At 41.4% G+C, this 23,772-nt stretch overlaps 2 protein-coding genes across 2 annotated transcripts in view; one reads left to right on the top strand and one right to left on the bottom strand.

Annotated features, from left to right (window-relative positions):
* Positions 1 to 10,809: 10,809 nt before the first annotated feature.
* Positions 10,810 to 19,097, bottom strand: rab5b (RAB5B, member RAS oncogene family). Its single transcript, XM_017421194.3, has 6 exons — positions 18,992 to 19,097; positions 15,343 to 15,628; positions 15,089 to 15,240; positions 14,854 to 14,976; positions 12,740 to 12,833; positions 10,810 to 12,499 (listed from the first exon to the last, which is right to left on the bottom strand). Exons 2-6 carry the CDS (start codon positions 15,506 to 15,508, stop codon positions 12,384 to 12,386), a joined length of 651 nt encoding a protein of 216 aa, XP_017276683.1. The 5' UTR covers positions 15,509 to 15,628; positions 18,992 to 19,097; the 3' UTR covers positions 10,810 to 12,383.
* Positions 19,098 to 20,166: 1,069 nt separating this feature from the next.
* lcmt2 (leucine carboxyl methyltransferase 2) overlaps positions 20,167 to 23,772 on the top strand; it is an 11,983-nt gene continuing 8,377 nt past the window's right edge. The window contains exons 1-4 of the mRNA XM_017421193.3: positions 20,167 to 20,353; positions 22,064 to 22,188; positions 22,332 to 22,413; positions 22,506 to 22,686. Of these exons, the coding sequence (XP_017276682.1) occupies positions 20,306 to 20,353; positions 22,064 to 22,188; positions 22,332 to 22,413; positions 22,506 to 22,686 (436 nt within the window). The 5' untranslated portion in view covers positions 20,167 to 20,305. The remainder of the gene's footprint in view (positions 20,354 to 22,063; positions 22,189 to 22,331; positions 22,414 to 22,505; positions 22,687 to 23,772) is intronic.

Raw genomic sequence — 23,772 nt, 5'->3', positions numbered from 1 at the left:
CCGCAGTAAAGTTGAATCAACAAATCACGACTTCCGGGGAAGCATTTCAAAATAAGAGCTCTGAGGCGCTCTTTACCTCTGATCCAACAGAGACACGGTCCAAATTTGCCACAAACATGGCAATATTTTCAACCAGAAAGATCACATTAAATAAGCACAAACTGTTAACTGGTTAAAACATCAAAATACGATATAATGTTGTAATTATTTGCATATTGTTGCACTTGAGTTTTTTCTGTTAAGACTAAGACGATACCTCTCCAGATGTTATTGCTGCGGCTGATAGTCAAGGCCCAGCAGGAGGACATGCATGTCTAAATACATAGGTAATGAGTATAAAATAAGATAAAAACAGATTTTATAGGTGCTGCATGTGTTTAAATTCCAGTGTTTTGACATTACTGAGTCTGGTATATAAACCAGCACTGGTGCATTTTTCTTATTGCTACTTAAAACCCACAAACAGTCGGCCAAAGCAACATTAAGTCATTGTCCATTCAAAATACACAACGTATTTTTAATGTCTATTTTTAGATAGGACAACATGCACTGCCAGTGAGCATTTCACAGCACATTTTTGGTTTTATAATAACCTTCATGTGGGTGTTTGGAGTCACAGAAATTCTCATGTGCTCATGTTAAAAGATTACCAATAAACAAAGAGTGATGCTGAGTTAAAGTAACAAAAATTTGAATATGCTGTCAATTTGACACGTGCCAGTGAAAAATATTTAAATGAACACTAGATAATAAAAAATAACCTTGCACTTCATGATTATATGTTTTTGAAGACAGTTACAATATGCTGCATCCAATAAGAAACAAAGCACTGAGACGACTGTGAACATTTGCAACAAGCTGCGTGGACGTACAGAAAATCCCTCCAACAGCTTTAGAGACATTTTGAGCTGCAGATATGAACAGATTTTCACTAAAGTCCTTTCATTCCTACTTAAAGAAAACAAATGTCTTCATATTTGTCCCAAAGCATCATATGAAACAAGCAGTCTTGAACATAAGTTTTTATGCTGATAAATTAAACAATTTGACAATTAATAAAGTCATTCCTGGGCAACAAGATGGTTTCTGGGAAGGTTCATAACAATCCGGAACAAGAGGTGACGCTTACGCCTTCTTTTTTTGTTCAGCAGGAGAGTTAAGTTGTCATGAAACTATTGTTTGCATACTTTTATTTTGAAGGCAAAGGTGTTTCTTCAATTGAGATTGTGTTTCCGGGGCGTGGCCTCACTTAAACAGACCAATCCCATTCAGAGAACTGAGGCGTTTAATGTTCCTCAGAAACCAGAAAACGTGAATCTGATTCATCCCGACAAAAAGTCATTTATTTCAAAGGCAAAGAAAATAGTTTTACAGTGAGAGCACTATTATAAACCATTATAATGCAAATGCATAATTCATCAAATTGGTAAAATGCACATTTAAAATAACTGACTGAATTTATTAGTTATGACATTACATTTAATATGTACACCACACACACACACACACACACATATACATATATATATATCATGGTCTAAAGATATAAAACTAAATGTGACCAGTTTTTCGAAACTTTCACAATAAACATCTCTTTGTTTTACACCATTTTTAATACACACACATACACACACACATATTGCAGCATTTCAGTCCATCAGGGAAACAGAGTACCTTACATCAGATATTTGGTGCAGTAACTTGGTGTGTGGCTTTGTTTCACTGTCTTTCATTTTACCTAATAAAAAAAATGCAATCTTTCTTTTTTACGCTCTCTTTGTTCTATCAGCGTCTCAACACACTGGCTGCTGCATGAGAGAACAATAATCTGCTGCAACAATTCATCAGCTGCTGTGAATGTATCACTGAAAGCTTTCCCAGCGTTTGCACTTCACTTTCTGGTAGGCACAAAAACAATACCACTGTTCTGACAACACTGAACTAAACCTAATTTGTGTCACGGTTTTGTATTGCTGGAAGTGGTCTCAGCAGTTTCTATTCAACTATTTTATTATCTGTAACACCGAATCCAAACATTGGACAAAACGGCTGAACTACAGAGCGTACGCCTGGAGTCTGATCTTATTTCTTGAGCTGAGCTGTGCTGGCTCCCAGGGTTTTTATAAAGTTTTTATTTTCTTAAACTTGAAGTTAGAAAAAGTCATGTTGAGGACAAGACCAACACCTGTATGGGAGCAAAGATGCTTTTCTATAGATAGGCACAATCATTTCTCAAGAACAAATGCCCAGAAAGTTTCCCAGGGGTGCAAGTTGACCTAAACATCCTGGAAATGTCAAGCAAGTTGCAGAGTAAAGCACATCTGTCTCCGGTCCATTCTGCTTGATATCCTCTGTAAAAGCTTTGGTTTGGAGCATATTTTGCTGGTAGTTTTGTTGGCAGTAATTTAAGGACTCTTAAAAGTGAGTTTACAGATGATCTTAGCTGCTGTGGACTGTTCCTTAGTTGATTTTTCTTCATCCTTCAAAGGAGGTTTGGGGCACCAGGGACACCTAAAACTGGAAGCCAGATGAGGAGAGCTGCGTTATCATTTTTAAGACACTCGTGGCAACTGAATTCAGTCCCTTCAGCTCGATTTAAGTCTTTCTATAAATCAAGCTGTGACACTGTGCCTTCAGTGTGCAGTGAAATAAACACCGTGTAGACTCGCCTCTGTGTGAGCGACATCTGCTGGATGGTGTCAGGCAACAGCTGCCTGAACGTTTCTGGCAGAAAGACTCCCTTCTCTGATCCCGTCTCTGATCCATGGCAGAAGCCACTTACATCAAGACATGAAAGCTCCTTACAATGCAGAGGGTTTCACCCCAAGTGAAAGTGGAACTGAGCATGAGGAACAAATAGGGCGAGATGGAAGTTGTTATATATATATATATATATATATATATATATATATATATATATATATATATATATATATATATATACCAGAGACCTGGAAGCTTGAAGGCTCTCTTCAAGTATCTTAGCTGTTCCTAGGACTGTGCGCTTCTGGACAGAGATCTCTGAGGTTGTTCCTGGGATCTGTTGGAGCCACTCTTCTAGTTTGGGAATCACAGCACCGAGTGCTCCGATGGCCACTGGTACCACTGAGGCCTTGACTTTCCACAACTTCTCTATTTCCTCTTTCAGCCCTTGGTATTTTTCCAGCATCTCGTGCTCCTTCTTCCTGATGTTACAGTCGCTTGGGACTGCTACATCTATCACCACTGCTTTCTTCTGTATCTTATCTATCACCGCAATGTCCGGTTGGTTAGCCATCACCTGTTTGTCAGTCTGGATCTGGAAGTCCCACAGTACTTTTCTGCAACTTTGTCATTGGCACATAATGCCTGGTGGTGAATGATGTAGTGGTAAAGCATGACGTTTGGGAAGTTTGAGTCACTTTTACAGCGAGCGATGAATCCTGTATGTCGGCCGATCATAGCAGGAGCCCCGTCTGTAGTCACTGATACTAGCTTTTCCAGCGGTACTTTTTTCTCCGTGAAGAACTCCTTCACCACGTTATAGATGTCAGCTCTCCTCATAGTTGTCTTTAGAGGCAGTAAGGTCAAACGTTCTTCTTTTGTGAAGAAATCGTCAAACACCATCCGGATAAAGATCATCAGCTGTGCTGTACTGCTGCTGTCCACAGACTCGTCACACTGGATGCTGAACCACCTGCACTTCACCAGATCCCGGTCCAGCTGATCGGCTAAGTTCACGGAGATAGCCGACACTATTCTAACCATTGTAGTTGCCCCCAGTTTGTGGCAATCTGCCCTTGTTACCTGTTTCTGCTCCCTCGGATCGTCTCATGGGCCGGCCTCCTAATTACTCACAGCTGCAGCAGGTTTTCATCATCCAGTCCCATGGTTCTTAAGGCAGTCACCGAGAGCAGTTCTTCACTGAAACATCGAGTGCCTTGGGTAAACGGTCTCAGCCAGAAAACCAAGTTAAGAGATTCTGAAAGTTTCTTACCAGTAATCCTGTCTCTGCTTGCCACCCGAGAACTACTTACCTGGAAGCCTTGCCACTACTTACCTGATCTGGCTAACCTGCTGAAGATCCGAAGACTCTGTGTTTCTTCTCTGAGGCCTACCTGCTGGCTCAACACCGAGGCCTGCCTGTCATCCACAAACCACCACCGGATTCGTGTAAATATCCACCGATGGGAACTGGAAGCCACGAAGGATCACCGCCTGCAAACTACTTACCTGCACCTTGTAAATACTCACCTGGGATTCCTGGAACGGCACCTCAGAGCTCACACCCTACCACCTGTCGTAAGCCTCCACGCTACACCTATAGTTGGCTCTATCTCTGAACCTCTAGCAGCTCAAAGGACTAATCATTCTGCCCTCCTTTTCAGATCCTGTTCCCCTTACCTTCCTGGCACAAAATTTTTTTTTTTTTTTTTTTCCCAACTTGTCTCCCATGTTCTGTCTGCCTCCTGGGTACTCATGTTTGGCTTACACCTGAAATCGTGTCACAGTTTGACATCGGAGAGAGTGGACATTACATCAGTTCCATATTTCTCGTCTTTAAGGCAGTTTTTGCAATGATCATCATTGCTTCTTTGAAAACCTCCCCATCTGAAAATGCCTTTTTCTTAATCAAGAAACATGTAGCTCTAAATGAGACTTTAGTTGCTTTTTGGGAGATTTTTTTTTTTTTTCTCCACTGATCTCGTGAAAAAACTGTTTGCACAAACTTGCCTTAACTCACGGGCTTTTCCCGCTCGTAGTGCACTGCCCGGTGTGTAGTTAGCATGGTAGCTTGCGTGGCACGTTTGGAAATGTCTCTCCACGTTGTGCCGCTTTGCTGTTGCCCCGCAAATGAGACGCACGCAGGAATCTTTCAGTGGTAAAAAAGAACTCTTTCCCCCCATTCACTGTGAAAATTGTTTTTCTGCCATGTCTTCAGGGGAAAATCATCTCCTCACCTTGATCGCTTCCAGTAGCTGGTCTATACGGCAAAGGTTGCTGTATAATCTAATGAAACCTTTAAATTTTATTTTAATATTGCCATTTTCAAATTCACCCCATTGGAAGTGTGATTTTAAAAAAAGAATAGCAACTAAAAAATTAGATGCAGCTCACTGATAAGTGGCGCTACAATGAGCTTTTTTTTGTTGTTTTGTTTTTAGAACAGGCCCGGTGGTGACTCATGTGGTCCTCAGGGGCAAACTGGTGCCCACAGGCACCATGTTGGTGACACCTGGTCTAATCAGTGCTTTTAGATCACATTCATACACTGATGAGGAACATCGGAGGCAGTAAGGGGTTCAGTGTCTTGCTCAGGGACACTTCAACATGTGACTGCAGACTGGTGGGATCAATCCTCTGAACCTCTCATTGGATGACTGCTCTAACCGCTGATTCACAGCTGCCCAGTTAAAGTTATTTTTGTTAAAGGTCTTTTCTTGATCCCTTTGTGCATTCTTTTAACATCCATTCATGTAATTGCATAGAGGTGAATCTTTGCAATTACATGAGTGGATTTATTGTTAATAATTGTATTAAATGTTCATCATGTGTCTCAAACGTGTACAATAATTGTTTTCACATCAGCAGTTTCCCATCATATCCTTTAAGTGTCGCCAACGGGCCAAAACCCACCAGCTATGAAACCACTATATGAAGCTGATGTGGGGCTGTGCTGCATCCATCCCCACTTTTTCTTTAATAAATGACGCCATTAAAACCCTTTGTACATGAGGCCCCTGGTATGCAAGGGTAAGCAGAGGACAAGTCTAAAGCTGGTGTGGTCATTGCATTTTTCAAGCACCCTAGACAAAATCAATTGCTGTAAACGATTTGTGAGAAAATCTTTAGTTGTCAGTGTGGATCAGCAGTCTGTAGTTCAGGCTCACTGATAGCTGATTTAGCACTCACACAGCTAAAGACAACCTATAACAAACATCAAGCTCTGCCAGGATTTTTTTTTTTTTTTTTTTTTTAAACCATGCAAAATGATTGCTGATGTGGCGTCGTCTTTGTCCTAGCTAGCGCTTATCCACAGCTGTCTCCCTTTCCTTATCCTCCCCATCTTTTTAGAGTCAACATCTAATAACAGCAGTTTTAAGATTACTCCATGCTTTCCATTTATTGCTGAACTGATATCTCGGTCAGATGTCTGGGACATGGAGGATTCTGCTGTGGCAAGAAATTGGACAATCTGTGAGATATGAAATCTAACAATTGTAACAGGTTGACATGGGACTAGTTTGAGCTTGCAGGTTCTTGGACATATCTTATTAGTGAATACGCCTACATTCATTAAATCCAAGCTGTAGGTTTATCAGGTATTTTTTGGGGTACCCAGGTATCATGAAGCCAAAGGCACTTGTTGACCTTTGTCCAATGGTTATGTCCGCCTCTGTTGGTAATAATAACTGTGTCCAGCAGTGTTGCTAGAACAGATTCTTGTGTGCATGTATGAACAAAAACAATGTCAAAAATGTCCAGGTGATGGACAGGAAATGTCCTGGGTGTCATTTCCATTCTCACTTTGGAACAAATTTTTATTTCGAATGTGGTGGATTTTTCATAATAATGATGGAATAATGAACCCAAGCAAAAGAATGGTCTTTTCTAGAATGTGGATTTTCCACACCTACCTGGCGCTTCCTTTGTGTTTTTGGGGGTGTATCTTGTTTTTTTTAATGATTCTTTTACTGTGTGGAGAAACACAAGAATACTTGAGCTTAAAGCAACAGAAGATATATAAAGTTTAAGGTCCGTTTACATAAGATTTTCTGTTTAAGAAGACACATTTACAATCCAGCGTTTATCACAGAGGGTATTACTTTCAAAGTCAAAACTTTACATACACTAAGATTATTCTGCCTTTAACCAATTTGGGAAAGCCCAGGTGATGATGTGCTGTTTGTGGAAACTTTTGATCGGTTAGTTGACAACATTTAAGTTAATTTGAGACACTGCTTCTTTGTGTGACATCATGCTGCAGGAGGGACTGCTACACTTCACAAAATAGACGGCATCATGAGGAAAAACAATGAAAGATCTTTTAAAGATTTATTTCAAGCAAGTAGTAAAAAAAAAAGAAAAAAAACAATGAATAAAAAACACAATAAGAAAAAATAATTACTTACTGACAAGAAAGAATATCTTAACATGCTTGAAAAGGAGCATATGTGGAAACAATATGTGGAAATATTGAAGTAACTTCTCAAGACATCAGCAAGGAAGTTGAAACCTGTCCACCAGAAAATCAGAAAAGGACCTTCAGCATACTGACAAATTACTTAAGTTGTTTAAGAACAACAAAGTCAGTGTTTTGGAGTGGCCATCACAAAGCTCTGACCTCAATCCTATAGAAGATTTGTGGGCAGAGCTGTAAAGGTCTGTGTGAACAAGGTGGTCTACAAACACGGTTCAGTTCTGTCAGGAGGAATGGAACAAAAATCCAGCAAATTATTGTGAAAAAAATTGTGGAAGGAAACCCAAAACGTTTGAAAAAAACATTTGTCTTTTCTTTTCAGTGTATGTAAACATCTGGTTCATTCATCATTTATTTACTAATCTTAAATCAGTTGGATACATCATGTAGCACTGACCTTTTTGAGCTCACACACACACACACACACACACACTGGTGAAAAAAAGAATTATAAGCCACTCAGTTGACTACAACAATAGCTGAAACAGGTCAGACAAAGTGAACATGGGACTCCGAAACGTGTGTGTGGAGCTCAGTAAAGTAAAGTTACCCTAAATCTACAGGTAACTCAAAAGATTTATTTTATATTTGCATCACTTTGTTAATGAGGTGACTTCTGGTTGCACTGGATTTTTGTTAAGTGTTTAGTGTTTTATTTATTTTTCCATGTCATTTTTCTTTCTGTTTGCTGTTTGGATTTGGATTCTTCAGGACTGTCAAGTTCTTTTAACCTCAATCAGATCACCTTAGAGCAGGGGTGGCCAATCCTGGCCCTGAAGGGCCACCATCCTGCATGTTTTAATTGATTCTCTGCTCCAACACACCTGATTTGAATCAATGGGTGATTAACAGACTTATGCAGAACATGAAGAGGTCATTTAACCACTGAATCAGGTGTGTTGGAGCAGGGAAAGAAGGAAAACATGCAGGATGGTGGCTCTCCAGGACCAGGATTGGAGACCCCTGCCTTAGAGGATGAGTGGGAGAAAGAGGAGGGTGAAAGCAAAAGCCATATTGGTTCTTCCTGAGCCCAAATCTAGTATCTCACCCACCCCTCATTCTCACCTGATGGACCTGCCACCTCCCTCCCACTCAACCCATAAGACTGATTCTCAACAGAAAGGACAGTGTGACGGTGGTGATGAGGACGCCACAGCTGCACGCATTCCGGCAGGGAACCAGGCAGCAGAGACACAGCTCCCAGAATCCAAGGCAGGAACCAGGATGTCTACAAGGGAGGATGAAGACGTGAGCTCAGGATGGGCTGTAGACTCCGGTAGTTGAGCAGTAAAACATTGTCTGAGCTGATTCATGGCCCTGCACGACAAATGTGCTTCTGGATTGTGGCTCCACAGAAACACAGCTGCAACCAGGATGATGTTCGCCTACATGATTTTATATACTTCAGTTCAGCGAAAAACCTTCAAATATCAGTTCTATTTTTTGTTCTTGGAATCTCAGACTTTATAGTCATGTTTAAAAAACTGAAAATATTAAAGATGTAAATGAATAAACTAAGCTATTGGGACAAAAACAAGTATCAAAGATGATGCGCTTATCTGTAGTAATCATCATTCTGTGCTTGTAGCTGTGCGAACAAGGAGAGGTTAGAGGCTGTGAACATCCACCAAAGCTACATTAAAAAGGAAGGAATTGAAGAAGTGCACATCACCCGTCGCCTTTCATGCCAAAGGTTTAGACTAAGATCATCTTGTGTTGAGAAGAGATGCAGCTGGCATTGTGTGGGATCTCATGCAAGCTTGTGATATCTTACAAGATCCATCCATCCATTTTCATTACCCACTTCCCAATTCCTGGTCGCGGGGAGCTGGTGCCTATCCCCAGCGGTCACTGTGCGAGAGGCGGGGGACACCTTGGACAGATTGCAAGTCCATCACAGGGACACACAGAGACAAACAAGACAACCAACCCTTCACGCTCTCACTCACACCTAGGGACAATTTAAGAGTTACTAATGAACATAACACGCATGTTTTTGGTCTGTGGGAGGAAACTGGAGCATCTTACAAGATGTTAGTGTTTAGAGTAGGTGTTGGGAATGATTCCCAGCTACTATAGCATCACATTTTAGCTAAATATCTGTAAATCATCGCCATTTTTGTGCCAGCTGAGATGGCTGTGCTGCTCATTTCAAACCGGACTGACCCCGAACGTTAAGGAGCTGTAAAGGTGCGTCCAGTGATTCGGCTGATAGTTTCATATATAAAATCGGTCTAGTCGTTCAGGAGAGATTTTGCCAACAGACAGTGCTGATTTTCTCAGTTAATGCCAAGGTTTTGATCAAAGATTTTACACAATGTGTAGCACTCAGGAGTATGTGCTGACAATGACTTCCAGCTACTACCGCACCAAATTGGACCTCAATATCTGTAAAACTGGTTGGGTTAGAGCTGTTTTAGTGTTTCCTAAGGTCAGTTAGATGTGGTGGCCATCTTGCATTAGGTTGACTTAAAATCAGTTGAAGTTGCTCATTCAGTGATTATTTCCCGAAAGTTTCATTAAGATGTGTTGCTAACAGACACAATTGACTACAATAATTAATTAAAAAGACTTCTTGTGCAAGTTAGTGCTCCGAGTACGTGTCGGGGGACGACTCTCAGCTACTACCACACCAGATTTTAGCTCACTGCTTGTGAAATTGGCTGAGTTGGAGTCATTTCTGGGTTTGATAAGGTCGCTTAACTGTAGCAGCCATCTTGACTCCAAAGGTTAATCAGTTACAGAGATACGTCTCGTGATTACTTTCTGCCAGTTTCATTAAAATTCATCCAGTGGTTCATGAGGTATTTTGCTAACAGACAGAAACACAAACAAAAACATTATTGCCTTCAGCAGTGGGCAATATTGACAAGTCAGGCTGTGGAAATACTATTTGGAGTAATCCTGGTGATAATTAGGCCCAACAGTGTGTATTCTCCATTAGCGTTGTATTTAGAAACAAGCTTGTTTGATTGGCTCTTCCTCCAATTCTCCGCCATGTTTCATGAAATTCGACTTTGATTTTTGGCAATTTTGCTAACAGACAATAACACTGGCATACTTCTACAACGGCTGCCAGTTTTAAGAAGAAAAAAGAAGGTGGTTTTGATTTAACTACAGAAACAAATAAAACAGAACAAAAAAAAATTCTTTGTTCAAATGAAAGAAATTTATAACACTGATTAGAGTCATTTCAACAATCCATTCCAGGTTCACAGGTGTGCTCTGCTAAAACCAACATACTTTCATTAAATTAAGACAATATATTATATACAGTGTGTTTGACAAGATCTCTTTACAACCATACAAAGAGCCAATGCAGTGTAGCCTGATGACAGCGCCATGTTCGTGGTTGATGTCGACAAAGCACACAGTTAAAAACTGGGAGTAGGCACTTCTGTTTTCATGTTTGACAGTTTTCTTGTTTTGTTCAGCCAAGGCTTTGGACAGCTACACAACACACTGCTAACTCTTGGTTTGAGAACACCAAATGAAAAGAAATGAACACACACAGCCCATTGAAGATCACCATGACAACGCCGTTTTAAGACAAGAGACGAACGAGGGACAAAAAGACAGGCAGAAAAGATCCTACAGGGCCGAGGTGGTTTATTACGAGCCTCATATTCACAACTTTTCTGCCCGCTCATTTAATCAAACAAAACAAAACGTTTTTTGTTTTTTTTTTCCATGCAGAGATGCAGATGAACTACAACCTTCCTTTGCTTTGAAAATCACCCCATCACTCACTTCAACCTTTAACCAATCAGATTTAGATGTCTATGGTTGCAAAAGGATTCGTCTCTCTTGGTAATCTTTCTATTTTGTTGCCTTACAACCTGGAATTTATTTGGATTTTTAATTAGAGTATAAGCAATAATTCTACAAGATTAATAAGATTAATAAATGTAGAGGGGGAAATGTGTTTTAAATCATTCTAATATAAAACTAAAAGCATTGTGTATTCAGCCCCTTTGCGTTAAAATACGGACCTTCAGAAGCCACTTAATTAGTTAAATAAGATCCACCTGTGAGCGATCTAAGGGTCTAATGATCTTAGTGTATATACACCAGTTCAACATCTTTAAGTAGCAAGGGCTATCACCAAGCAAGGGGCATCATGAAGACCAAGGAACTCTCCATGCAGGTCAGAGAGAGTTGGGAAGAAGAACAGATCAGGGCTGGGTTATAAAAATCCAACCTGAAGGAGCTGCCACAGTTTGGTCATGAAGAATGGACAAAAAGTCCAGAAGTTAGAAGCTCCTGGAGATGGACCTGAAGAGGTTTGATGCTGCAGTCATCGCCTTTCAGGACACAGGATATTGAGTTTTGGGGGCAGAATACACATGCAGGCATAATTCTTTTAGCTTTATGTTTTAAACAAGTTCTTTTCCACACATTTCACCTAATTCATCATAAGTTTGTTTTGGAGAATTATTACTTTTAAACAAACAAAAAACAATCCAATTAAATTCCAGGGTGTAAGGAAACAAAGCAGAAAGATTAAAGAGGGATGGATATGTTTGGACTACAGGACAGGCTTCAGGGATGCTGGAACATCACAGCCAGAAGGCAATAAGGTCCAACTCTGGACCATGTTTGACAAACAGTGCCGCAGGTCTTTTCTTGTTCAGGGACAGATGAGCAATATGGAGGATTACGTATCTTTCTGTGTGGCATTATTCACAGCGGGTTGACAACAAGGCAAAGCAAGCGAGACTTTTTGTCAACCGAGCTTGACAAAAAGCTGTCTTTTTTTTGTTTTTTTTTAAACATTTTAATCCTTTCTGTCCTCTCACTACCAAGTGCTGTTCAGATGTGGGGAGATGGGCGTCTGTGCCTTTTTTACGCAACAGGGCTGTGACTAAAATGATGCAAGGCTGAGAGGAACAGAAGTTTTGCAATTAGTGCTAAATACTACAACAGGTTCGCCACGGTCTTCCACAATCTTTATTTCCCTTCTAACAATCTCAGTTTTTGCTTGTAATTTCTAAATGCAGGATGCGGGTCTCTGTCCTCCGATTCCACCTGCTTACGAGGATCCTTTGGGTTGCTGTTTTTGCTTGGACAGGAGGATAGATGTAGCATACGAAGGGGGGGGGCTGAATGGATCGCGGCCACCCCTGCACATTGTTTTACTGGGAAACAAAGATGACTGAGGGCGCTGTAAATGGAGGGAAACACAGGCAGACGTTGCGGAGGTCTAGTTGCCCCCGCAGCAGGCTCGGGTGGAGTGAGCGTCCGGGTCCTGGAGGTTGACACCGCGATGTCGCGCTGCGTGTGTTGGGTTCTGGGTGTCGGTTTTTGGCATCTTTTTTGCTGCGACATAAGAAAAAAACAACATTAACTTAAAAAAGTAACTTTTTTTTTTTTTTTTACATAAAGCAGTGGTGTCCAATCCTAGTCCTGGAGGGCCACGGTCCTGCATGTTTTAGGTGTTTCTCCGCTTTGACTCCTGACTTTGATCTTTTGAAAGATCAAAGACAGTTTGAAAGTTTTTATTTAAAAATAAAACGCATCGTCAGTTTAAAAGAAAGAAAAAGAAAGACAGCGTCTCACCAATAGCCAGGAAGAGCTCGTTCACATTCATGGCTGTCTTGGCTGATGTTTCCATGAACAGCAAGCCAGTGTCCTCGGCATACGCCTGGGCTTCCTTCACCACACAGTAAAGTACATTTGGTGAGTCGAAATGCTACAAATACTAAAAGCAACACAAATTAATTGAAAGCGTTGTCAGTCTACAAACAAAACTGTAAAGCTGCTCTGTCACATACACTCCCTTCGAGAAGTAACAGTGAGGACCCTTTTCTCTTTGCTGTTCACTAAAAACATTTGAGTTTGACATCAAAAGATGAATATGAGACAAGAGAACAACTTTTCAGCTTTTATTTCAAGGTGTTTACATCTGGATCCAATACACAACTTAAAATATAGCATTAATTTGTAATGGAACACCAAATCTTTAGGTGAGCTCAAGTATTGGTACATGTGACTGGTTTTTGTTGCCCAGGTGTGTCCTATTTCATTAATCATGCAAAAAGAAAAAAGTGCTAAATGTCTCCTCTGTTTCAGATTTGGGTTCTGCCTAAATCTGCAGACTGTGTTTATGTACTACAGAGGTGGAACCAACATGAAAACTAGAGATCTGTCAATGGGAGGAAAACAGTGAAAATCAATCAGGGCCATCGCACAAACATCGGCCATAACCAGTCCAACCATTTGGGATGTTCTGAAGACAAAAGAAAAACCAAAAAACACTTGTGGACTCCATAACAGATGTTGAACTGGAAGACCAAGGAAAACATCAGCAGCTGATAACGAAACATTGTGAGAGCTTTGAGGAAAACCCCTCAAACAACTATAGGTGACTTCAGGACCAACTTCCAGAGGACAGACGTGAAGGTATCATCTGCTGTTCACACAAGACTTCATCAACAAAGGTCCAGAGGCTACACCAGAAGATGCAAACCACTCATTAGCAAAGAGAGGAAGGCCAGACTGGAATTTGACAAAAAGTACAGAGACAAGCCTCCAAAACGTTCTACGGAAAAGCTAAAGTGTGCAGAAAGAAAGTTAAGTCTAAGTATTCCAAGACTTTCCCTCACTTAAAACCTTGGTGTATTTGATCCAGATGTAAACATGGATGGAAATAAAAGCTAAAATGCTCTCCTCAAAGCTTATATTTATCTGAAATGTTTTCAGCCTGCAGCAGAGAGAAAGGGATTGTTCTCCCTGTTCTGATGTTTCTACAGGAGGGGTGTAAGAACTAAAAGTAGTACAGCCAGTCACAAAGAAAGGTGAGAATGTGGGAGATTGCGAGGTAGTAAAAACGTAAAATGATGGCAGCAGTATTGCAATGATGGTGGCATCAACTGTGTAATAAACCCGTTTATGAAAGGCTCTTTGAGGAACAAAGATGGAAAGATGGCCAACTTGTACAAAATGTCTGAGAAAATAACTGTTTACATGCAAACGTTTCTCAAAAAAAGATTGGTGAATGTTTGTCTATTTCTCCCTCTACAGCAGGGGTGTCAAACTCCAGGCCTCAAGGGCCACTGTCCTGGAAGTTTTAAGTTTTTCTGCTCCAACACACCTGATTCAAACGGTTTAATCACCTCCTCACCAAATCATCAAGTTCTCCAGAAGTGTGTTCACAAGTCATTCATTTAAAGCAGGTGTTTTAAAGCAAGAACGCATCTAAAACATGCAGGAGAGCGGCCCCCGAGGAATGGAGTTTGACACGTGTGCTCTACAGTGAATACAAATAAAAGAATTACAGCTCCAAATGTCCAGGTCTAAACACCATGCTAATGGTAATCATTAAATACTAAAACAACTACTCTCTTCATTTTAAAAGTGTACTCCAGCAGATCAAATCATAAACATAAGGACAGTAGGTGGGTATTATGTGGGCTTGGGTAGGCAACAAAATAATGTGCAATGCTGAGAGTGCAGTTTTGCACAGCCACACAGCCTGCTGGGAACAAATTGTCAGAATTCAGGGAGACTGCAACAAAAACGATGCCCAGCTAGACTCAAACTGTCCCTGCCCAAAGGTATGATTAGGCACAGGTACAGTCAGACCCTTTAATAAAAATAAAACCAACAAAAACAAAAAAAGTGCCTGGGTGAGGTGGATGAGGTCACAGTGTAGGCAGTGAGGAGAGTGTTACCTCATACTCCACCAGTCTCTTCTCAGCCAGGTCGGCCTTGTTTCCAGACAAGGCAATAACAATGTTAGGGCTGGCCTGCCTCTGCAGCTCCTTCACCCAGGCCTTGGCTCTTTCGAACGTTTCCTGCACAAACACCGCGTTCAGTTGCATAAACAATTCAGCGACGTAGGGGGTCGCATCAGTGTGGGAACGTGGTTTGTCCACGAACCGGTTGTTTTGGGGCGCGCCAACGTACCGGCTTAGTGATGTCGAAGACGACAATAGCAGCCTGCGCTCCGCGGTAGTACATGGGCGCCAGGCTGTGGTATCGCTCCTGTCCCGCAGTGTCCCAGATCTCAAACTTCACCGTGGTGTCGTCTAGACACACCGACTGAGCCAAGAATGCAGCTGCGAGTGGAACAGAGCAACAGGTCAACGGGTGTCCTCCTATGGTCCGACCATCCCTGCCCCTCACCCCACCCCGCCCGGATCAGCATCGGATCACCTCACCTCCTATGGTCGTCTCCTGGAACTCATCGAACTGTCCCTTGACAAACCGCAGCACCAAGCTGGACTTGCCCACAGCCATGTCCCCCAGCAGCACCAGCTTGAACTGGCAGATCTTGGTCTGCGGTAGCGTGCCATTGGAGCGGCCGCTGCTCCCTCTGGAGCTCATACCGACCTGCGCAGGTGACGGCTGGGGAGCTGGGCCTTCTCCCTCAGGTGGTGGGGGGGGGGAGGGAGGGTATCAGTCCCAAACAGATGGGCTGCTGCTAACGGTTCTCTCCTGGTTTTTCTTTGAGGAAAAAAAAAAAAGGGAAAGGTTTTGTTTTTGCGCTACCTAAAAGCAACAAAAGATTCTTCCAGTGCATTTATATTAAATAAAGATTAGAATTTGCTGGCAGTAGAAGATATAGAACATGCAGTAAAGGAAATCTGCAAATCCAACCATCTGTTTATTGTTCACATATTTTTCACATATTACAAACTGACTGCCCACATTGCTGTTATTATGCAACCTCAATTCTGTAGAAGTTGGGAGGTTGGGTGAAAATGTAAACAAAGAGCAACACTATGACTTGCAAAACTCACAAACCCATATTTCATTCACAATGGAACGTAGTGGAAACATTTTCTGTTTACAAAGAAACTGAACCATTTCTTAGGAAAATAAAAAAGGTCATTACAAATTTGATGGCAGCAACACATTTGAAAACAGTTGTTCCAGCTCCATGTTCCCCTCTGTGAAACATCTCCTCTTCTTCTAACATCAGTCTGTAAACCTCCAGCAGCTGAGGAGAGCAGCTGCTGGAGGTTTTAGAGGGAATGTTGTCCCATTACTGACTGATTTTGGACTCTAGCTGTTCAACAGTTTTTATTTATGATGCTCCAAATGTTTTCACTTGATGAGAGGTCTGGACTGCAGTCAGGTCAGTTCAGCTCCTGGACTCTTCTATATGAAGCTCTGCTGCTGTGATGGATGCAGTCTGAGGTTTAGCTTCGTCTTGCTGAAATATGGAATAGTTTCTGCCTTGACTGTACCTTTCCAGATGTGTAAGCCACCCATGCTGTTTGCACTAATGCACCCCCATACCATCAGAGAGGCAGGCTTTTGAATTATGTGCTGATAACAGGCTGGATGGTCCCTCTCCTCTTTAGTACAGAGGACGTGGAGTCTGTTTCCAAAAAGACTTTCAGATTTATATTAATCTGACCTCAGATCAGTTGTCCTCTTTGTCTCAGTCCATTTGAACTGATCTTTGGTTCAGAGAAGACAGCAGAGGTTCTGGATGGTGTTCACATCTGGCTTCTTCTTTCCCTGATAGAGCTTTAAGCAGCATCAGTGGATGGTGCAGTGAACTGTGTTTACAGACAGTGATCTGTGGAAGTGTTCCTGAGTCCATCAATGATGTCCAGAACAGAATCAGACCTGTTTTTAATGCAGCGGCCCCTGAGGGACCAAAGACTACAGACATCCGATAATTACTTTCAGTCTTGTCCTTTGACTTCACAGATTTCTGGAGATTATTGAAGTATTTTAATGATATTATAAATTGTGGATGATGGGATATTCAAAGTCTTCCCAATTTTTCATCAAGGAACATTATTCTGAAATTGTTGCATTCTTTTTAGATGCAGTTGTTCACAGATGTGTTTCTCTACGACCCTCTCAGTCTCTCAGACAAGAATTTTGTGGCCCATTATTTTTTTCAACGTTGCTTCAGTTTATTGCCTTTTCCAGGCAGCTGCTTCTGCACAGCTCTCCTGAGGTCCCACCCACCAGGTTTGAATCTGGACTTTGACTAGATTATTGTGACTTCTTTTCTTAGCGGTCTCCTTGTTGTACGTTTGTTGCTGTGTTTGGGATCAGTGTCTTGTTTCATGACCCAGTTTGGTCCAAACCTCATTTGTCAGACAGATGGCCTGTCCACATTTGACTCTAAAAAACTATTAATATTTAATATGTTGCAAATCTATTTACCCCCATTGGCATTTTTTTCTGTTTCGACGCCTTATAATGGTCTCGTGCCATGACTAAAACGTCCCGATTTCAAACCTATATCCACAAGCCTAAAATAAAAAAAACTGTGAAAAACATCAAGATTTCATCACTGAAAATGTCTCCAGCAGTTTAAACGATCGTTTCAGGCACTAGGACCACGCCGCACATCAATCAAGTCCCGTTGCGATCGGCTTCCCCCGCCTTTGTCGCGCGTTTCTTTAAATTGAAACGGCCGCGATGCCGAGTTCCCACAACGGTTTGTCAACTTCGAAGCGGAGAAAATAAGGTCCGAACTTCACGCTAACCCGCCTGAGTCGAGAGGAAACTCTGCGACGGAGGCGAGTGGTCCTGTGCCGCTTGCTGAACCCCCCTCCCCCCAAACCTCCTCTCTCCACGCCAACAGTTTCATTCCCTGTGATGAAAACAATCAGGAGAAATAAACAGAAGTTTCGCTCTAATGTCCTGAGAGTTCCCACAGCTCAGGACTCTCAAACGCCATCCAGAGCTGCAGCTTGTGTCCGTATTTACTTCATCCACGTTCTCTCTGGTTTTCTGCTGTACCTTTAAGCTGAAATATTTATAGAAAACTGAATTTTTATTTCTCAGATGACCTGCGGTGAACTGTTTTCATCAGAAATCAGTCAAAAATGGTGATGTAAAAGATTTGAATGACTAATTTAAAGTTTTGTAAATAAAAGAATTCCAGTAAATTCTGTTTTTTTTTTTTTCTTTTCCTGACTGATGACTTGTTGAGAAATGCTCGTTTCATTTTTCTACACCAGCATGTTGGCACAGGAACTCTGAAAGACACGGCAAATGTATTTGTTTTATCAAGAAAATATAAAACCCACCAGTGAAAAGGAGTCGGACCTCACAACCTTTGGATTCAAGATGGCTGCCACAACCAACCAACCTTACCTGACACAAAAAATGGCTACAACTCAGTGACTTTTACAGACATTGAGCTCAAATTTGGTGTGGTAGTAGCCGAGAGTCATTCAGAAAACACACTCCAAGCACCAACAGGTCACGTGAGAAGAAATGGTGGCGGGTGATATGCAACCCTTCAAGGATTGCATATCTGCCTTTCTTCTGTGTTTTACCATCAACCTGCCTGGGACTAAATCTGACGCATTGACAATCCCATCTTCTTTAATGTGCACTGTCCCTTTTAAATAAATAAACCAGCTTTTTTTATTTATTTATGTGTAAGTCCTCACACGTAAAAGGTCGTAAATATTGTCGCAACAGCATAGGCTTGTTGGGTAAATTTAGACCAAAAAAAGAGATTTAAAAGGGAGGAATAGGGATTGTTTGGAGCATAAAGATGATGAATAATAAGAAAAGTTACTTCATCATCCACCGTGACTGTCTGCTCACATGTTCACTGCAGCAGACAGACTTACACGGAGGGTAAAGGTCTAACACTGACATCACAGGGTCTAAGAGGCTGGTTTTATCTGTAGTGAACATTAATTCAGAGCCGTGAGGGGAAACCTGGGCCCAGCAGTTAATGATCAGCCGCCGGCTTCGGACGAAACCACACCGCGTCGCAGCCTTTTACGTCGACGTCCCGACAAACACGTCGAGCCCGAGCTGCTCGCCTGAGCAAAATGTTAACACGGAGAGCAAAAAAAAATATATTTACATATTTACCGTCTGCTGGGGCCGTTTCAGCGGTTGCAGGTGTCGCAGCTTTCTCTGTTGACGATCAGCTGATGGGAGGAGACAGGGTTCACGCTTCCGGTAATCAGGCGCATGCGCACTGAGTGCCGCATTGTCAAAATGAAAGACTACAAAAAAAAATTAAATAAAAAAACATACAGCTAACACTCATGCTTCCAGAAATCAGACATGAAGGCTTTAATTAAATCCACTAAACAAGTTACCTTCAGATAGAATATTTAAGGTTACAAATTTTACCTAAATACAGGAACTTAACTAGTTCTGTTAATAAAACCTTTAAAATAATAATCTCTAGGATATTACAAGCAAGATTTCAACCTTCATTATTATTATTATTATTATTATTATTATTATTATTATTATTATTATTATTATTATTATTATTGTTGTTGTTGTTGTTGTTATACCTGAACCTGACAGTCTGTGTGTGTGAATTATTATTATTATTATTATTATTATTATTATTGTTGTTGTTGTTGTTGTTGTTGTAGTAGTAATAGTAGTAGTAGTATTGTTGTTGTTGTTAGTGTTATATATAAATGTTTAAAGGTAAGTTTTTAATTTTCTTTTAGTTTAGGTATTTTGCCAATGACAGATTATGAAACAAAAGCCAGTTAAAAGCCAATAAACATGAGGGAGTATGAGGGAAAATGAGGGAAAAAAGAATTACAATCAAAGAAGATAGCATACAAATGCACTGAGAGTCTATATATTCAGTGTAATTGTGGTGTGGAAAAAAATAGCACCAAACTACAGTAATCTATATATACAGGATTTTTTTTTCACGTCCAGTTTCCACACCTTCTTTATGCAAACCCTCCAATGTGCTAGGTTTTTGGCTCATAGCTCTTTGAGGATGCAAATGAAATATATATATATTAAGAGCTAAACTCCATCATTTTCACACTTTGTTGCAAATGCAGCCTCATGTTTTGTTGATGAAATGCAAGTTTAATAGTCTAATAGTCTTGAACTCCATCACATTTTAGCTGTTGGTAACAAATCTGAATGATGACCAAGAAAAATAACAATTTTAGGATAAACCCCAGCTGCCTGAAACTAGTTTCTTGACGAGGGGAACCTTTAAATGCTGCTGTCGCCTTTTGGACCGCTAGAGGGCGGCCGAGAGCCACGGGGGAGACAACCGGAAGTTTGAAGGCGCGTGCCGGATGTTGGCATATGTTGACGCGAGGAGCTGAGTTGAGGAGCTTATCCTACCTTAACAAGTTTACTTTAAACCCGAGCATTGTTTTTTTCTTCCAGGTGTGACAACCCGCTGACATTATGCCCGCGACAAAGAAAACACAGCAGAAGAAGAGCAGCGACTCGGCGGTAAGTTTCAGCTTCTTTATTCTGAAAAAAATGACAAATCTTACGAGCAAAGAGGACTGTTTCAATCACACTTGTTGCCCCGTGTTAATGGTCCACCATCCTTCACAGAGAAATATCATATTTAAAGTCATTTTAGGTGGTTTAAATGCAGACATGACCTAAACCTTCGTGGTTTCCTTGTGTTCATTCATTAAAACATGTAAACAGTTCAGGGCTTTGACAGAAGGCTGTGTGTCACTGAGGTCATAGGAATCCTGTTATTATTATTATTATTATTATTATTATTATTATTATTATTATTATAAATATAAATACTATTAAATGGCTGAAAGGTGCTGAAGTTATCTCCTGCTGCAAAATCACCAAAAACGTGAGAGAAATTTGAATGACCATGTTGACCTGTCACACACCTGCGCTGTGAGTGTGTTGTACAGAACCACAGACAGGTCGTATTCAGGTCCAGTCCTGTTCAGTCCAGGTCCTTCTGTTTCTACACACAGGTCCAGCCTTCGTCCAGTAACCCCCCCCAAACGCCATTAATAACCTTTTAAGTCGCCACGGCAGAAGTTGCATTGGCTGCTGGTCGTTAAATGTTGGTGTCGAGTCTCAGTTATCCAAGATTTGGCAAAACCCAACATTTTTAGAATAAAGCAAGTAGAAACGTTTTGCTTCCCGTCCGGAGAGCTTTTTCATCTCAAAACTGGTTCCAAGCGCCGAGCCAGGACTCAGCTGTGCACCTACATCTCAAGGAGAAGGGACGCTCTTTTGAGGAGAACAGTCTTCATTCTGTGGACAGAGAAGACGGATCGTTTGAAGAGGGGGGTTAAGGAAGCCATTTATGTCGAACGACAAAGACCAACAGAGGAGTAGGTCTCGGATTCAGTTTCGCTCTAAGGGTCCGTTCACATTTGGTTTCACACATCTGTTTTGTTAGCTCTGTTGGCTTCGTTTACATGTGGTGGTCAAACGTGTATCCCTGTATGCAGAGACACACGCCGCCACGTCACACAGACGGCTGTCAGATCAGTGCGGCGGCCGGTTTGCTGAGGTTTCTGGAAAAATGACATGTGGCGTGTCGTGTCACGTTATCTCTTAAAAGGCTTCATTACCGAACATGCCGTTTAAAAGAACTAAAGAAACAAAATTACTGGATAGTTAAAGATTGAATGTAGCGACATGTGAACAAGGTCTTAGTCACACCTTAATGAATGTGACCAACACACCACAGCCTAAAGACCCTTGGGTGGTGGAGGGGTTCATGGACCAGGGCTTTCTGTTTCATTAACTTGTAGATGTTAAATGTAATGTTCAATAGGTTTTCTACTGTTTACATCTGAAGTTGTTTTTATAACTTGCATATTTTATTGTTTTTATTCTTTTTCTCTTTTTGGACTGCACAATAATTATTTTGTTGTACAAGTTATAGTAGTAAAAATAATAATAAATAATAAATTGAGTGATTGAAATTGCAGAACAACTAATCGGCTTCCTGTATGTCCTGTTCAAAAATCCCTATTTGTGTGGGAATTGCATTATTTATAAATGAAGCACTTTAAATAATTGGTAAATACAGCTGGAAAGCTTTAGTGTGTGTTTCTTCTTGAACCGGTACGACTGTGATAACGTGTGTTCACGTGCATTCGATGTTGTTTGGAGTGCTGCTGAGACCCCGAAAACAATCAGATGTACTCTTCTCACCGCTCGCCTCAGGTCCAGGGCACCAACGACAGCAGCGTGGTGAGCAAGTGTTCGGCCGCAGCGCGGGGCTACTTCAGGGACCCTTCCCTCCAGCACTTTGTGTCCAAGGTGGCCAGAAGAGCCCCGCTCATCAACAGGTGAGCAGGCACGTGAGCCAAAAACTCGCCGTCCAGCCGGACGCATCATCGCGGTGACAAAGAAAGCCTCCCGGATAAAAGCTGCGAGAAGAACGCGGCAGTCTTTGACAGGGAGCAGCTGACCGGTTGTCGTTCGTCTTTAGGGGCTACTACGTGCGCTGGAGAGCTGTGGACCACTGCGTGAGGGAGTTTCTTCAGGTCACCGCACAATGCCCGAACAGACAGGTGAGTTAACACGCCACGCAGCGTAACCTGGTGTAGACAGCTGAGCGCTTTCCTGACTTTCTGTGTCGTCATCTCTCCCTCGGCTGTTGCAGATCTTGTCTCTGGGTGCAGGCTTCGACTCTCTGTATTTCCGCCTGCATGCATATGGAGCTCTGAGCCAAGCCGTCGTGTTTGAGGTGGATTTTCCTGATGTCGCACGGCGTAAAGCCGCTCTGATCGCGTCTAATATAAGTCTGAGAGGGACATTAGACTCCTGTCTGCCTTCTCCTACAGGTTTGTAACGCTACTTCTTTTATGAAGTATCTAAAAGTAAATGTATATTCAAGAATCACTTTTAGTTAGCTATTTGATACTTTCAGCTTTTAGCTAACCCTTTGCTGCTTCTATTCCATTCAGTTTATTTTTCTAATGCCATTTCGCAACAAAAGTCATCTCAGAGCACTGTTCAGAAACATTCACATGCATTATAAAAGCCAGTTAGTAAAAGTTATCTATCTGAGGAAGCCAGCAGATTGTGTCGCAGCCGCCCGTCCTGAGCAGCACATTCGTGAAGGAACGACTCTCTTTGAACAGGAAGAAACCTCCAGCAGAACCAGAACCAGGCTCAGGACGAGCAGCTATCTGGGGTTTGAGAGGACAGGAAAGAGACAGAGACGAACACACAGATGGTTGGTCCAGGTTTAGTTTCTGTAAAAAAGAAAAACAAAGATAAAACAGAAGTTACTGACAGCAAAAATGACAAAATACAAACATGGAGAGTAAAGACAGCAGCAGAGGGAAAAATGTGGTCAGTAACTTAAACTTTTTGCTACAATGACTGTAGCTTGTAACTAGCCTTTCACTACTTGTAGCAATTAGCTAGGATTTAGCTATTTTAAGACTTTAGCTAGCCTTCTGCTAAACAACTTCTGTAAAAATGTTATTACTACAGTATACTCCACCATCATCGCACAGTGGTACAGTAAATATGTGCCATCAACGCCCTACCTCTGTCTTAATTTGTGCTCATTGTGTGAATGCTTTTAAGCATTCACACCATTGTTTTCCTGTTTCTCTTTATTATCTATTATTATTGTGTGAATGCTTTTAAGCATTCACACCATTGTTTTCCTGTTTCACTTTATTATCTATTATCTATTATTCTTTCCCTATTCCGTACGTTTTTTGGCACCTATCTCCTTCCGCAATTTTTCAGCTACTTCAACCGTTCATATATCAAAACGTTCAACTTATTCGTGCTATGTGGGCTATGACTTTTGGTATTGGTGCAATTTCGGCTGTTTAAGATATTTAGCTTTTTCAGCCATTTTTTTTCTCATTGAAAATGAATGGAGCTGTGTTCAACTCTTTGAAATTCAG

This window comes from Kryptolebias marmoratus, linkage group LG6 (assembly GCF_001649575.2).
Source record: "Kryptolebias marmoratus isolate JLee-2015 linkage group LG6, ASM164957v2, whole genome shotgun sequence".
NCBI classification, from domain to species: domain Eukaryota; kingdom Metazoa; phylum Chordata; class Actinopteri; order Cyprinodontiformes; family Rivulidae; genus Kryptolebias; species Kryptolebias marmoratus.
The sequence above is the reverse complement of the archived record's forward strand: the minus strand, read 5'-3'. Positions and strand labels throughout refer to the sequence as shown.